Genomic DNA, 16,338 nt, shown 5'->3' with positions numbered 1-16,338 from the left:
AATAAATAAATAAATAGATAAATAAATAAATAATAGATAAATAAATCTTTAAAAAATTGTAAAAAAACAAACAAACCACTGAATCGAGTAACACTAAAGAAGTAAAAACTTATAAATTATTCCAGAGTATGGGTGAAAGGAAGGGGAGTTTTGCACATTTGTTCTAGGAAGCCAGAAAACACTGATGTCAGATCTAACAAGATATAGACATTTTAGATCAGTCTTATTAATAGTTTTATGCTGAAACCCTAATATATCATTAGCAGGTGAACTCATGCATGTTAGGCTACAATACAGCCATCCTTTTATTATTATTATTCATCTATTTATTTTACATCCCAATTATAGCCTCCCACCAGCCTCCCCTCCCTCCCCTTCTCCACACCCCCATCCCCCCATCCCCTCCTCTTCCATCCAGGAAAGGGCAGGTCTTCTGAGTATCAATAAAACATGGCATATCAAGTTGCAATAAAACTAAGCACCTTCTATGTATTAAGTTTGGGCAAGGTGATTCAGTATGAGGAGTAGGGTCCCAAAAGCCAGTAAAAGAGTTGGAGACAGCACTTGTACCCACTGTTAGGAGTCCCATAAGAGGACCAAACTACAAAACTGTAAACTATATGCATAGTGCCTAGGTCAGTTCCATGCAGGCTCCCTGGTTGTCCATTCAGTCTCTGTGAGCCCTGTGAGCTCAGGTTAGTTGATTAAGTGTGTTCTTTTTTTTTTTTTCCAGAGCTGAGGACCAAACCCAGGGCCTTGCGCTTGCTAGGCAAGCGCTCTACCACTGAGCTAAATCTCCAACCTCCCCATGGTGTTCTTGACTCCTCTAGTTCCTACACACTCCTTTCTCCTCCTCCTCAGGATTTCTGAATTCCACCTAATGTTTGGCCGTGGGTCTTGGTTGGCATCTGCCTCCATCAGTTGCTGGATGACGCCTCTTTGATGACAGTTGGGCCAGGCACCAATCTGATCACAGGAGACGGACGACCAGTTCAGGCTATTTTTTCACTATTCCTAGGAGTCTAAGCTGGGGTCCTCTCCGTAGACTCCTGGAAGATTCCCTTGTGCCAGTTTCCGTCTGACCCCGAAATGTCTCCTCTAACAGTACCCCTCAGCACTTCCCACCCCCACCACTTATGTTACCATCCCTACCCACCCTAATCCACTCACAAAATACCTTGTTTCCTCTTTCCAGGGGGTCTGGGTGTCCCCCCATGAACCCTCCTTGTTACCTAGTTTCTCTGTGATCTGCAACATAACCATTCTTAAATTGCTGAAGAGACCCCTTCTTGTAACTCACCTGTGAAGGTGCTTGTGTCTTAGCACATTTGGAGAATGTTCTCTTGGAAAGCATCTTCAATTTCTTTCAGGAATATTGGCCTCAAATCAGAAGCCATGCAAATCACATTTCATATTGGAGCATCAGTGTTTCAGAGATAAGAGAGTCCATTGTTGCTCCTATTGACCCTGTTCTGGAAGAACTCCCAATCAGATCAAAACTAGACTGAGCTAAGATATAAATATTGCAAAGGACAAGGTGAAGTTGTTATGATTGTAAGTTGGAAAAAAAAAAAAAACTCAAAAAAATTAACCAATAGGGAGGCTAGGCGGTGGTGGTGTACGCCTTTAATCCCAGCACTGGGGAGGCAGAGCCAGGAGGATCTCTGTGGGTTGAGGCCAGCCTGGTATACAGAGTGAGATCCAGGACAGGCTCCAAAACTACACAGCGAAACCCTGTCTTGAAAAAAACAAAACAAAACAAAAAAAACAAAAACAAAACAAAACAAAAAAGCAAACAAAAAAGAAAATTAACCAAAAAGGAATGAGAAAGCATAGAAGATTTCTAGGTTTTGTTTGTTTGTTTGTATGCTTGTTGTTCTTTGAGACTGTTTCGTCTGGGATTGCAGCTGTTTACTATCATGTGCATTGAAATAAACAAGCTACAACAAAATGCCTGCTTTTCTATTTAAAATGTTTGACAAATATTTTTTAATGGCCATATAAGCAATACCTTTTAGGAAATGTAATAGAAAAAGATGTTCTATTCATTATGATAGAAAACAATAAAGTTTGTAGGTAAGAGGAGAAGGGAAAATGTTAGATTTATTCATTCATTTGTTTGTTTATTTGTTTATGAGACAGGGCCTCTCTGTGGCCTGCCTGGCCTGGAACTTACTATGTAGATCAGGCTGCCCTTGAACTCAGCTTCTGATGCATGGTGGAAGCAGAGGAGTTTCTTTCAACTCTTCACCTGAGAGCATTTTTATGAATGGTTGAAAGAAAATGTGGAGGGGGAAAAACGATGAGCAGGAATTTTGTCTTCTAATGTTGATATTAGTACCATTAACATTATCTCTTTAACAAAGACTTTTGGACACACTATTTACAAAAGGTGACATGTTGAAGAGGGATTAAAACTAACATTGTAAAGCATTGGTGAGAAGTCGTAGTAGGTCATAGTAGGTGTTAAAGAAAAGAGAGTAGCTCAGTGGTTTGGTCAACTTGCCATCTTACCCATACTTTAGAATATACGTTAGCTATATTAATTATATGCACATTGTTATGTAATAGAATTCTACAGAGTGAGATCCAGGATAGGCACCAAAACTACACAGATAAACCCTGTCTCAAAAAAACCAAAAACCAAACCAAAAAAAAAAAAGCTTTTTTTTTTCAAGCTTTTTCCCCTTTGACTTACAATACTGAATCTCTGTACCCAGTAAACACTGAGTCTCTCTTCCCAGTCCTCAGCAATCAACTTTCTCCTTTCTGCTCCTGCCATTGTCCTTGTACATACTGGGCAAATCAGAAATCAGTTGTTCTTTGGTGGTCGACTAAGTTGTTATTTCTTTTCTTGTCTTGTTTTGTGGTGCTAAGGATCAAACTTTGCTCATGATAGGCAAGAGATTACCACTGAACTTCACCTCCAGCCCCATTTCTTATTCTTTGTCATCAGTACTTGCTGTGACCACTTCCAAAGCAACTATGAGTTGGTTGAAATAAATTATGAGAACAGTTCTTACAAGCTATAAAGGATAGCTAGTTGTTGCATAGTATTATCATAATGAAGCTAATCAGAAAGACAATGAAGAGAATTCACGGGGGAAAATATGAGTAAAAGGTACTCCACTGTCTATGAGTTTCTTTCTGTCATCTGTAACTCCAATTTGCTACCAACAGCGTATGAACACAACTTGAATTGATTCCTAGTGGATAGTGTAATGAACTCACTGAATGATTATTTTAAATACTTCCTTATCCATTTATTTAGACACAATCTCATTATATTTTTTTGTTGTTTCCTCACAGACCTTGCATTGCCCATTGAATGAAGAAGTAATTGCTCAAGCCAGGAAAATATTCCCTTCAGTGATAAAATACATTGTAGAAATGACCATATGGGAAGAAGAAAAGGAACTGCCTCCTGAACTGCAGATAAGGTGGGAGTGGTCAAAAGCCACAGGCTTTAGTGGTGGTTCTTTAAGTTACTAAAAACAGTGTTGGCTATCCATGATTGTGGTCTTTCCTTCTTATGCTAGGGTTTGCACATACAAGGCAAATAAATGCTCTGCTGTTGAGTTATAGCCTAAGATGGTGCCTGCCTGCCCGCCTGCCCACCCTCCTTCCTTCCCTCCTTCCCTCCCTCCTTCCCTCCCTCCCTCCCTCTCTCCCTCTCTCCTTCCTTCTGTCCCTCCCTCACTCCCTCCTTTCTTCTCTCCCTCCCCTTCCCTCCTTCCTTCCTTCCCTCTTTCCTTCCTTCCTCCCCACTTTATGTTGTAATTTATTATGATTTGGAATAGATATAGCACAAATATTTGTAGAACAGTTTTATACACCCAAGGCAAGAGTGGGTGTGGGCTCCTCAACAGGGAGAGACTCACCTAAATTTACTATCATCTTGAGATTATCTCTCAGGAATATTTTCAAAGTATCTTTACTTGAAATACTCTCTTAGGTAGTATGCAGGAGTTAAGTCAAAGAAGAGTAAAGACACTTCAAGTCTATAAGGAGGAAAAGGTCAACATTTTCAGGGGCTCGTTCCATTTCTAAGGATTGTTCTATTTATAGCTGCCAATGCTAGTGGGTAAGTAAGTTGCCCATTTTGATTTTGGCCTGGATCAAGGTCTGGGTTCCCAAAGACCTTTGTGAACAGCAGAACCTCAGAATGAACTTCATTAGCCCTTGTATTTAGCTCTTTCCCTGATCGAGACAAGTTTAATGAGAGATGGGAAAATAGCCTTTTCCCTTATGCTTTGGAAATAGTATGCTAGGGTTATTATAGGCATCAAGATTTAACTTGTAGGGACTGCAGAGATGACTCAGAGGTTAAGAGCAGTGGCTGCTCTTCCAGAGGTTCCGAGTTCAATTCCCAGCAACCCCATGGTGGCTCACAACCATCTGTAGTTAGATCTGGTGCCCTCTTCTGACCTACCTGCATACATGCAGGTAGAATACTTGTATACATAATAAATAAATCTTTAAAAAAAAAAAAGATTTAACTTGTATTTAGATAAAAACTCAGCAATAAGTCTTGCATTGACACAGTTGCTTTTAATTGAATAGAAAAAGGAGGCAGAGGCAGGTGGATATCTGAATTCAAGGCCAGCCTGCTCTACATAACAAGGTCTAGGTCAGGCAGTTGTATGGTAAGCCCTTGTCACAAATAATAAAAAAGGAGTTCTGGATATGAAAACATAGTTCAGGCCTTGTGGGACTATTTCTACTTGTATAGTACTTAGAGTTTCACAGAACTACAGCACAAATCCATATACAGATTTTGTGGAGGGGATTGTTTGTTTTCATAGTGTATTATATAAGAAGAGATAAATAATTGAGAATTTCAATGAAAAAAATTTAGTGACATAAATGTACTTTTTTACTCAACGTTGGTTCATAAATTTCTTTCTTTCTTTCTTTCTTTCTTTCTTTCTTTCTTTCTTTCTTTCTTTCTTTCTTTCTTTCTTTCTTTCTTTCTTTCTTTCTTTCTTTTTTCTGAGACAGGGTTTCTCTGTGTAGCTTTGCGCCTTTCCTGGAACTTACTTGGTAGCCCAGACTGGCCTCGAACTCACAGAGATCCGCCTGGCTCCCGAGTGCTGGGATTAAAGGCATGCACCACCACCGCCCGGCTCATAAATTTCTTGAGGAAATAAAAGTATTGAAAAAGTTTATCTGTAGGTACTTGAATTTCAAATAGATGATAATAGCATTTGAAACCTTTAGAGAAATTTTATAGCAGTAAATATCATGTCAGCACCTCCCAGCACAAACAGCAGTGCTTGAATGTCGTTTGTGAGCAGAGAACATTGGACTTGGGGTTCACAGATTTGCCTTCTGGTCCCTCCCACTGCTCACTTTTATTGTGACCATAGACACCCCTTTAGCTCACCTGAACCTCTGTTTCCAAACTTTAAGAGGTGTAAGACAGTCTTCCCCTTAGAGGGTCAATAGGATTTTTGAAAGGCATAGTATAGATTTAAAGTTGATGATATATGCTCCATAGCCACTGTTTTCACATAGCGCATGAGATCCTCACCAAACTCTGGAATGTAGACATTATTCTCTTCCTAGAGGAAGAAAAGACACTATCCTCTCAGCAAATCTAAGGTCAGTGGCCTATCTGAGATCCTATAGCCAAAGTGGGAGTGCTGGCATTGTATACAAAAACAACCAAACAAAAACCAAACCCACCTTTCCCCTCATAAAACTTTAATACCAGCATCACTTAAAGATTTACTTTTTATTTAGGTGTATGACTTTGTGAGTGTATGTGCTCCATGCGCATGCCCAGTGGCAGCCTTGTGCCCATGGAACCAGGGGGTTTTATAGAAGATTTTAAGTTGTCTCATGTAGGTGGTGGGAACTGAACTTGGGTCCTCTACAAGAGTAGTATTTGTTCTTAGCTGCTGAGCCATCTCTCCAGCTCAGAGCATCAGGTCCAGTATCACTTAAATAGAAGACAAATACAAAAATAAAATCTGGTTATCTATCATTACCTGCTTAAAGGTTCCAGTTTGCCAGTGTGTAAGTCAAGCAAAAGTTAAGAGTGGTATTTAAAGACAAACTGCCGATAAGATGAGACTTCTGAAAGTAGTAGAAATACCATGGAGGAAGTAATAATACTTAGTGATTTTGTTTTGGTTTTTAGAGACAAAGGATCACAGAGTGTTACCTAGTCTTGTCTCAAGCTGGTGAGCACAAGTAATCTTTGTGCCTCAGCCTCTCAAGTACCTGTATACCAGCATTCCTCGCTGGGAATCTTTTGTAAGCTATAGCACTATACTATTTAAATCATGTCATATCACTAGCACAGTGTTATTTCCCTACAGATAGGAAAAGTGCATGGTGCTGCTTAAGAATACGTGGCATTTTTGTTTGTTTGCTTTACTGTCTGAATATGCATCTTTTTTTTAAATAGGGAGAAAAATGAAAGATACTATTGTGTCCTTTTCAATGACGAACACCATTCATACGACCATGTGATATACAGTCTGCAGAGAGCTCTGGACTGTGAGCTTGCAGAGGCCCAGCTGCATACCACTGCTATAGACAAAGAGGTTCGTGACCACTGTGTGGACTGTGTTGTGTCTCAATTCTGGCATTCAGGTCTTAACTGCTTTTCTAAAAGGTGATTCATTATAGACTTAAAATGGATAGCTAACTTCTTCTGGGCATGACGTAACCGTTACACTCTTGAACTCACAGTATCTGGTTACCTGTACAGGATTAGATCTGTCAGTGTAGCATCATGGATAGGGGCAGAGAGTGAGCCTCATTCCTCCCTGAGGATTATTGGCAGCTAATGTTGCTCACGGAAGGACTATAATTTTTTCCCGTGGTATTGTCACTAGTAAGTTGTCCATACTCCAGTAAATAACTCCCTATCCTCGATCGTTCAAGCAGCTATAATTAAACTCAGTGAGTAACCAAATAAAAAGACATAAAAGTAGGAAGGATTTGACACCGGGTGGGGGTGGCAAACACTTTAATCCCAGCACTTGGGAGATAGAGGCAGAGGCAGATGGATCTCTGTGAGTTCGAGGCCAGCCTGGTCTACAGAGCAAGTTCCAGGACAGGCTCCAAAACTACACAGAGAAACCCTGTCTCAAAAAACCAAAAAAAAAAAAAAAAAAAAAATTGGAAGGATTTGTTTGGAAGAAGAGTTTTAGCACGAGAGGGAAGAGGATGAGAGAAGATAAGGGGGTTTGAAATGACCCAAATTTATTACATATATGAAATTGTCAAATTTTTTAAAATTAAAAAAAATCTGTGCTTAGGATGTAGCACTTTTTGCCTATGCTAGATAAATGCTCTTTTGTTGAACTACATCTTTAGCCCATGGAGGTATTTTGTTTTGAGACAGAGTTGCTAGTGGCCTTAAACTTGGTATGTAGCTGAGGATGATCTTGAACTCCTGATCCTCCTGATTCCATTTCCTGAGTTCTGGGATTAAGAGGAGTGTGCCAGCTTTACTGGACAGACGGACAGGGACACACACACACACACACACACCCCTGTGCCACTCCTCCTTTGTTTCTTTTTGAGACAAGATCTCACTATGTAGCTCTAGCTGTCTTGTATCTCACATGTAGATCAGGTTGGCATCAAAATCATAGACATCTGCTTGCCTCTGCCTCCCAAGTGCTGGGTTAAAGGAGTGCAACACTGTGTCCACCCGGTTTAGTCCTGTTGAGACCCAGTCTCATTATGTCACTCAGGTTGTCTTTTCAATCTGAGATCTTCCTGCCGCCTGGTTTCGGAATTACATGCTTATAGTATCTTACCTGGATTTCTTTGTAGTGTCTTAAAACCTCATTCAACATGAATGATTTATAGTTGACAGCTCATCAAGTATGTTACTTACTGATTGTGATTACCATCCCACTACCCCATTCTCTTTTTCACCTACAATTAGGGTCGCCGCGCTGTCAAAGCAGGTGTTTATGCTGCTTGCCAGGAAGCAAAGGAGGATATAAAGGTAACTTTCTGAATTATCTACCAAGGGAATTTCAAAAGGAAGTGTAGATTGATTTCTAGAAGCCTAAGTAGAAAAGCCAAGTGATTTTATTGTTGCCATGGTTGGTGTCATGAGTAAAAATAGGTCTGGGAACTTGGAACTTGCGGGCTCTGTGGCTCCTTTTATGAAATATAGATGGTTACTTAAAGCACAGTTTGGATGCTTGTTTTCACTGCTGTTACTTGTAGAGTCATTCAGAGAACGTCTCTCAGCACCCACTCCACGTGGAAGTGCTGCACTCCGTGGTTATGGCTCACCAGAAATTCGCTTTGCGCCTTGGCTCCTGGATGAACAAAATTATGAGCTATTCAAGTAAGCATACACCCTATTTATCTGATTTCTAATTAGCTATTGTGTTTTATAAAAGTGTTTAAGTATCATTGAGATTTCTTCTTCCTTGGTCAAGTATCCATTTTGATTGATTTTTGCAGGATTATGTTTCAAGTATATAATACTACAAGTTTGTTTTCAAATGCATAGTATCAAATAACATCCTTTATTGGCTCTTGAATCTTTGATGACATTATTATTCTTGGCATCAAACATAGTAAGGTTAATTTTTATCTTTTCACATAAGAACACTTTTAGGAGAATATCATATAAGGAAAAATCATTTTCCTTCCTTTATTTGTAGGTGACTTTAGGCAGATCTTTTGCCAAGCCTGCCTCATAGAAGAACCTGGCTCTGAAAACCCCTGTTTTATAAGCAGACTAATGCTTTGGGACGCAAAGCTTTATAAAGGTGAGTAGACCTCCACTTAGAGTACTTCAGGACTCAAGGGGGAGATTATGGCTTCATCGTAGAACCCGGGTCTTCCTTGTGTGTTATATGTGAAGGCAAGGTTAACCAACTTCATTTTTCTTGGTTAAAATCCAGGAATACTGTCTTTTAATAATAGCGCCTTTCATCAGGCAGAGCCAGTTAGAGAGTGTTGAATCAGATTCATGTAACAGTGCTGTTATTAAAGCTGTGTTTTCATTATAAAAATCTAAGTGAGAAAGAGAAGGTAAAGGGCGAGAGTGTAACCGGTATGGAGAAGGAGCAGTACAGAGTAGTTCTGAGATTCAGTTGAAAATGGAGAGGAGGGCGGGAGAAGTGGCCCGGAGGGTGAGAGAGGCACTGCTCTTGCGGAGGACCCAACCTCGGTACTTAGGTCCAAACTTAGGTGCCTCGAAGCTGCCTGTAACTCCAGCTCCAGGGGATCTGACTTCCTTTTCTAGCCCCTGTGAACACGTGCTGCCAGACACACATGTGCGCACACACCTGCACGTAATTAAAAATAAAATAAACCTTAAAAATGTCATTTAAAAAAAAGGTTTGGAGAGGATAAAAGGTAAGGTGAAGTGATGGGAGAGGTACAGAAAACCAAAGACTGGTAGTTTTTAAAGTAAGTTTAGAATTAAAAATTGTGTTTTTAATTCATGATATTAAATATTATTGCATCTTTGAAGCTATTAGCATGGTAATGAAAACAAACCACCTCTACTATTTCTAATGCCTGGAATAATTTGTCTGTCTTGGTGATGCCCTCACCCTCTGTTCCCAAATGACCCACAGGTGCCCGTAAGATCCTTCATGAATTGATCTTCAGTAGTTTTTTTATGGAGATGGAATACAAAAAACTCTTTGCTATGGAATTTGTGAAGGTAATTGCTGTTTATTTATCAGTAAATATAACATAATTTTTACAAATGAAGTAATGGAAGCAAAGGGATACATATGAAGCTCATTTATAATTCTTTTATTAATTTCTTCATTAAAATATTTTAAATTACATAAGTATTTTCACAAATGGTGGTTGGTAGAATGGAAACAGCAATTTTAAAGAAAATAGTTGAGAAATAACCTGTTTTTCAAGGCCAAGCAAAGGCAGGTTATTACATTCATACGAATATTCATTCTTCTTTGTCTTTTTTTTCACCCATCCTTTTCAATCATTTATTTGCCTTATAGTAAAATTACTGCAAAAATAGAAATGACTGCTTAAGGGATAGCAGGAAAGAGGAACAGTTACATGTGACAGAGGCAGGGAGTAGAAGACCAGTATATTTAACTGAGATTAGAAACACAAAGGTGGGGGCTGGAGAGATGGCTCAGAGGTTAAGAGCACTGACTGCTCTTCCAAAGGTCCTGAGTTCAATTCCCAGCAACCACATGGTGGCTCACAACCATCTGTAATGAGATCTCGTGCCCTCTTCTGGCCTGCAGACATCCATGCCGCATACATAATAAATAAATAAATAAATCTTAAAAAAGAAACACAAAGGTGAAATTAAAACACTTTTATGTTGATTTATTGATCTCTTCCATGTGCCTTACATTGTTATGTCTTTTTGCTTATCATTCAAGTAAGATTACAAGGTTACACAGAACAGGGACTTTGAGTTTTTTACTTTGCCTTATTAAAAACTATACAATAAATGTTTATTGACTCCTGATTTTTTTAAAGATTTATTTACTTTTATTTTGTGTATTATGGGTATTTAACCTACCTGTATGTCTGCGTACAGTGTACCTGCTGCCCATGGAAGCCAGAAGAGGGTGTCAAAGCTCGTGGACCTAGAGGTACAGATGGTTGTGAGCCACCTTGTGGGTCCTGAGAATGGAACCTGAATCCTCTGGAAAAGCAGCCAATGCTCTTCACTGAGCCGTCTCTCTAGCCTTCCTTACCCTTTTGACACAGGATCTCACCATGATGTCCTGTCTAGCCTCAAACTCACAGAGATCCACCTGCCTCTGCCACCCGAGTGCTGGGATTAAAGGCGTGCACCACCATTGCCTGGCAACTCCTTCTGGTTTTAATTTTCAGACAGTTCTAAGACTTAGACAGGGTAGAAGTAGAACCAGAACTAGAGTTGGAAGCAGAGAGAGAAAAGGCAGCTGTAGGCACTGACAGCATGAAGATAAGATGCCTCTCTGGATTTATAAGCAGATTGTTAAAATCTAACACTTAGGGTCCAGAGAGATGGCTCAAGAGCACTTGTTCTTCCAGAGGACCTGGGTTTAATTCCTAACACTAACATGGTGGCTCACTCCAGTTCTAGGGGATCTGATGTTCTCTTCTGGCCTCCACAGCACTCCACACTCACAGGGTACACAAACATACACAGGCCAAACACCGACAGCACATAAAACAATAACAAGTATTAAAAAGTGTATGTGTGTCTTGTTCTTTGGAGGTGATGATAGCTGAAGATGTAAATATTTTCTAAACATTTTAGAGATCAGATATTGGGCCTAAATAGACTGAATATCTGATTTGAAATGAAATTTTATCCTATTATACAAAAGCTAATCATACTTAGATAAAATACAGTTTTGTACAGCATGCTTTCCTCTTAAACTCTAGGGATTCTGGAGAGAAAGATGAAATAGGTAAATTGTTTATAACTGTTTATATATTAAAGTTGCCTGATACTGGTAGGTGTGGCATTGACTTTGATCTAATACAGCAGGGCTGGTTTTCAGCTGGATTGTACCACTGTGGACAAAAAATTATTAAGCTTACTCTGCTTAAGGGTTGATTGAATATGAGTGATTGGCTTCCTGCTTCATATAAGTTGCTAAATACTTTTAATATATCCAGTTCTAAACTGTTAGAGTAGAAACCGTAAAACATTGCCTGAGGACTTTTCTTGTGTTTTTTGTTGTTGTTTGTTTTGTTTTTCGAAAGGGTAAACTGCACTATTACACTCTGTCATGATTTTCACCTGTGTATTTTGTTTTTAGAGTTAATAGTCTAATTCTACTAGATCAAGTAGTTGAATTCATAGTTTAGTATTCTGTTTCTTGCTCTATATTTTTGTCAATGTGATAATGATAAATAGAATGATATTAACTCATCACCTTACAAACTGTGTCATACTTGAGGCAGTTACTAAAATTTAGAATTTAAAGGTTTCAGTAGTGATTTGCAATCAATTCTTCACTTACATCACTTTCAGTATTATAAACAACTGCAGAAAGAGTATATCAGCGATGATCATGATCGGAGCATCTCAATAACTGCACTGTCTGTTCAGATGTTTACTGTCCCGACCCTGGTATGTATGAGATTTGCTCTGCTTTTTAAGACTTTCATTTGATGTGATATCAAATTAAAACCATGTGATAATCACAAAGTTGGGCTATACTTACATTTTGAAAATTTAATAATACTTCTGTGGTATCTATGTGTGTAATAACTCTAGCAGTACCCAGGGACAAATCAACTGGAAACTGCCCCGTCCAAATGGTCCGGTCTTTACAAGTGACATCCAAAGCTGATTTCTCACTCTCTGGAGTGTTGTCTTTTCAACACCAAGACCTTGCATTTTTAAATTTTGCCTTTCTTTTGTTCTGTAGTTACTGTTTTGGGGGGATAAATACATTAAGATAAGAGCTGAGAAAGGGAAAGTGTGCTCAGCTGTCTCTTCTGTGAGATAGTGCTACATAGGCCTGGGAGGAAAGAGGACTCTGCTTCCTTTTCGTGCTATTTATTTTTCCTGTTTCTTCTTGAAAGTTTGACTAAACTATTCCTATTTCCCCATTTCAAAGGGCCAAAGAACAGGATAGGGGAGAGAACTGAGTTGGGGCGGGGGAGAAATACCATGATAGATAGATAGCAATATGATGGAAATTGTAAGAGTGTCTTTGTTCTTCAATGCTCATTGTATGATTACAGGTGATAAATATTTGTTAGATAATCTGTGTAATGGGCTTGGCATATCCACACAGGAGTTTTCTAGTTACTGAGGAAAAGAGAGCTTTGCTTCTAGAAACAAACAGTTATTCTACGAGTGTATCTCAGTAGTGTAACAACACTTGCCTAGCACACACAAGACTCAGGGTTTGATCTCCAAGACTGAAAATGAAAACAAAATCCAAACCCTAGAAATAAACTTCTGAAGTAGTTGCTAGTCTTTAAAAGCTAGGGATTGGTTTTAATGTTCAATAAACATGTATTAAACTGCGCATGGTAGCACATGCCTTTAGTACCAGTACTCAGGATGCAGAAGCAGGCAGATCAATATGGGTTCAAGGTCAGCCTGATCTACATAGTGAGCTCTAGGCCAGCCAAGACTGTATAGTGAGACCCTGTCTAAATAAATAAATAGAAAGAAAAATAAGCATTTCTTAAAAATTATTTATTTCTGGCCTTGCATGGTGACATACACCTTTAATCCCAGCCATTGGGAGGAAAGTAGAAGCAGGAGGATCTCTGGGAGTTCAAGTCCAGCCTGGTCTATATAGCAAATTTTAGGATATTCAGGACTAAAATATAGAGACTGTCTCCAAAACAAAGAAACAAACAAGTAAATTTACTTATGGGCGTGCATTCTTTAACTGATGCAGGAAATTTTAAGTTTGAATCCAGTCTGGGTGAATAGTGAGATGAGGTTTTAAAAACAAAATGAAATACTGGTCAACCAAATGAATGAATAAATTAAGTCCATTACTATGGCAAGTTAATGCTAAGACAATATTCTTGAAATATTCTGCAGGCCCGACATCTTATTGAAGAACAGAATGTTATTTCTGTCATTACTGAAACTCTGCTAGAAGTTTTACCTGAGTACTTGGACAGGAACAATAAATTCAACTTCCAGGGCTATAGCCAGGACAAACTGGGAAGAGTATATGCAGTAATATGTGATCTAAAGTAAGTGGTTGGAGTTCAAAGGTGAGGGCATCTGTTAAACACAATGTGCTTACTTGCTCTATCATATAAGTAAACATTTGTTCCTCTTGGTTATCTAGGATTCTCTTTACTCTGATGGCAAACACAAAGAAATTTGACTGCCTCATGCTAATGCAGTTGGCCTCCACATCTGTGGATCCCCCAACAACTTGAAAGTAATAAAAAGATGATTGATTCTGTACTGAACATGTACAGATTTTTTCTTGTTTTTATTTAGACTACTGCAGCATAATAAGTGTTTATAGAACATTTGCTTTGTATAGGTATTAAATTGTCTGTGATGTATGTATGTAGGTTATTTGCAAATACTTTATCATTTTATATATTTTGGAAGTGGGGTTCTGGAATCATTCCCCCCACTAGTAACACAAGACTTCTGTAAGTGTCTTCAGCAAAGTCTTACTGAGTTTAAAACCAACTGAATCAAGAGGGTGCTGAGGGCAGGCCTGTCACGTGTACTGGAGCCATCAAATGACTCTCCGTTGTAATCTCCACACTTTTCACCCATGTTTCACTCATACCCTTCATGGTTCTGTTCCCCCCATATACTCTCAGTTTCCAATAATCTGCTTAGTTTTCTTTTTACTTCGTTTTTGCATATATACCAGTCTAGTGATACTTATTAGAGTTTCCTTAATTACATTTTTCTCCCTGAAGAGGACTAAAAATTTATTTTTCCACTAAAATTGGGGGGCTAGAGAAAGCATTTAGTGTTTAAGGGCACATTGTACTCTAGCAGAGGACGAGGACCCACATCAGGTGACTCAAAACCACCTCTAACTCCAGCTCTAGGGGATCTTACTATTTCTTCTGGTCTTTGCAGACACTTACAGATACTTGTGTACACATGCACTCCCACATACATATAATTTATATATATATATATATTGGGTTTTTGGGGGGCGGTATAAAACAGGGTTTCTCCGTGTAGCTTTGGAGCCTGTCCTAGAATTCACTCTGTAGATCAGGCTGGCCTCGAACTCACAGAGATCCTCCTGCCTCTGCCTCCCAAGTGCTAGGATTAAAGGCATGTGCCACCACTGCCCAGCATTGAAAAACATTTTTAAAAAGTCTTAAGCCAAAGTTAGAATCACATGATAGAACAGTTCAGATTATTAAAATAAATTTCCATTTACTTTAGAAATGGTGAATGTTATAAGAATTCTGATAGATCAACTATTTAATAAATCATGGACTTGAAAAAATTCTTTTTTGTATATATTAGAATAAAGTATGTACTTAGTTTCCTGTTTTTAAAAAAAATTCTAAGGTGTGGCTGGAGAGATGACTTGTCAGTTAAGGGCATTTGCTTCTCTTTCAGAAAACCTAAGTTTGGTTCCCAGTATCCACATCATGCAGCTCATAACTGCCTCTAACTCCAGCTCCAGGGAATCTGAAGCCTATGGTCTCCATAAGCATTTGCACCCATGTGCATATACCCCCCCATACACACACACACAAATAAACAATTTTTTAAAGTTCCAAGTCATATGTGATTGAGAAAGAGTTTTACCTACTTCTAGGTAAGGAAGGCAAACAAATGAGCTTCTAGCCCAACTTAAAAATAATTTAGTCTGTTTAAAAAGCAGGGTTAGGGGTTTAGCTTAGCAGTTGAGTGTTTACCTAGAATACCCAAAGCCCTAGGTTTGATCCCCACCCCTGAAAAAAAAATGACACATTTCTGGAAACTACAGTGGCTTCTTATTTAATGAAGAGAAATTCTTCAAGATTTGCTCAAATTCTTTTATTTCAAAATGTCATTGTGGCATATACATTTTTTCTTTAGAGTTTAGTAAATTGTTACATCATCACACTTCTAGTATAAGTATTGATGGGGGAAGTCTTAGGGTTTCTGTTGGTGTAAAGAGACACCATGACCACAGCAACTCTTTGAAAGGAAAACATTTAATTGGGGCTGGCTTACAGTTTCAGAGTTTTTTAGTTCATTAACATCTTGGTAGTGTGCAGCCAGACATGGTGCTAGAGAAGGAGCTGAGAGTTCTACATCTTGATGGGCAGGCAACAGGAAGTCAACTGAGACACTGAGTGTATCTTGAGTATAGTAGACCTCAAAGCTCACCCCACAGTGACCCACTTCCTCCAACAAGGCCACACTTCCCAATAGTGCCACTCACTATGGGGGCCATTTTCTTTCAAAGTACCTCCGTGGATAAATCCAGTAGTGATCAGCATGTAGCCATTACCTCTCAGATGTGTTCCTTAGCTAAATTGTACATGATTCACGTTACTCAAAATACAACTTTCCTAGTGGCTGTACTTGAAGCGTCCTTATTAATTCATTGATGAGCCATGTTCTACTTTACAGAGTGGAATGTCATCACTGAGTTATTTTAGAGAAAATTAACATAATTTAAGTAACCTGCCCAATAGGTGAAGTTCGCTCTCAAAAGGGTTCGGTGAAATTTATTAGTAGTTCTCACATGGTAAAGAACTTTGCTTATATTAACTGCATTTTCATTTGTAACATTCTTACAAAGCAGGTGGTATAATCATGGCTTTTAGGTTATAATTATTTGCCTAGGTTACATAGCTCCTAAGTATGGAACTGAGATTTGGACCTGACTATTTATCTGTACTGCTCAAATTTCTTTTATGACATCATGTATCCTCATAAAATGTATA

The 16,338-nt window shown here is 38.8% G+C and overlaps 1 protein-coding gene across 1 annotated transcript in view; it reads left to right on the top strand.

Moving 5' to 3' along the window:
• The window catches only part of Ubr1 (ubiquitin protein ligase E3 component n-recognin 1), a 132,898-nt gene that overhangs the window by 28,490 nt on the left and 88,070 nt on the right, over nucleotides 1–16,338 (top strand). Inside the window, 8 exon segments of the mRNA XM_028878676.2 lie at nucleotides 3,310–3,440; nucleotides 6,416–6,554; nucleotides 7,913–7,975; nucleotides 8,203–8,326; nucleotides 8,649–8,756; nucleotides 9,573–9,661; nucleotides 11,960–12,058; nucleotides 13,499–13,656. Of these exon segments, the coding sequence (XP_028734509.1) occupies nucleotides 3,310–3,440; nucleotides 6,416–6,554; nucleotides 7,913–7,975; nucleotides 8,203–8,326; nucleotides 8,649–8,756; nucleotides 9,573–9,661; nucleotides 11,960–12,058; nucleotides 13,499–13,656 (911 nt within the window).

Source organism: Peromyscus leucopus, chromosome 4 (assembly GCF_004664715.2).
Source record: "Peromyscus leucopus breed LL Stock chromosome 4, UCI_PerLeu_2.1, whole genome shotgun sequence".
NCBI classification, from domain to species: Eukaryota; Metazoa; Chordata; class Mammalia; order Rodentia; family Cricetidae; genus Peromyscus; species Peromyscus leucopus.
This window is presented reverse-complemented; position numbering and strand designations above follow the sequence as displayed.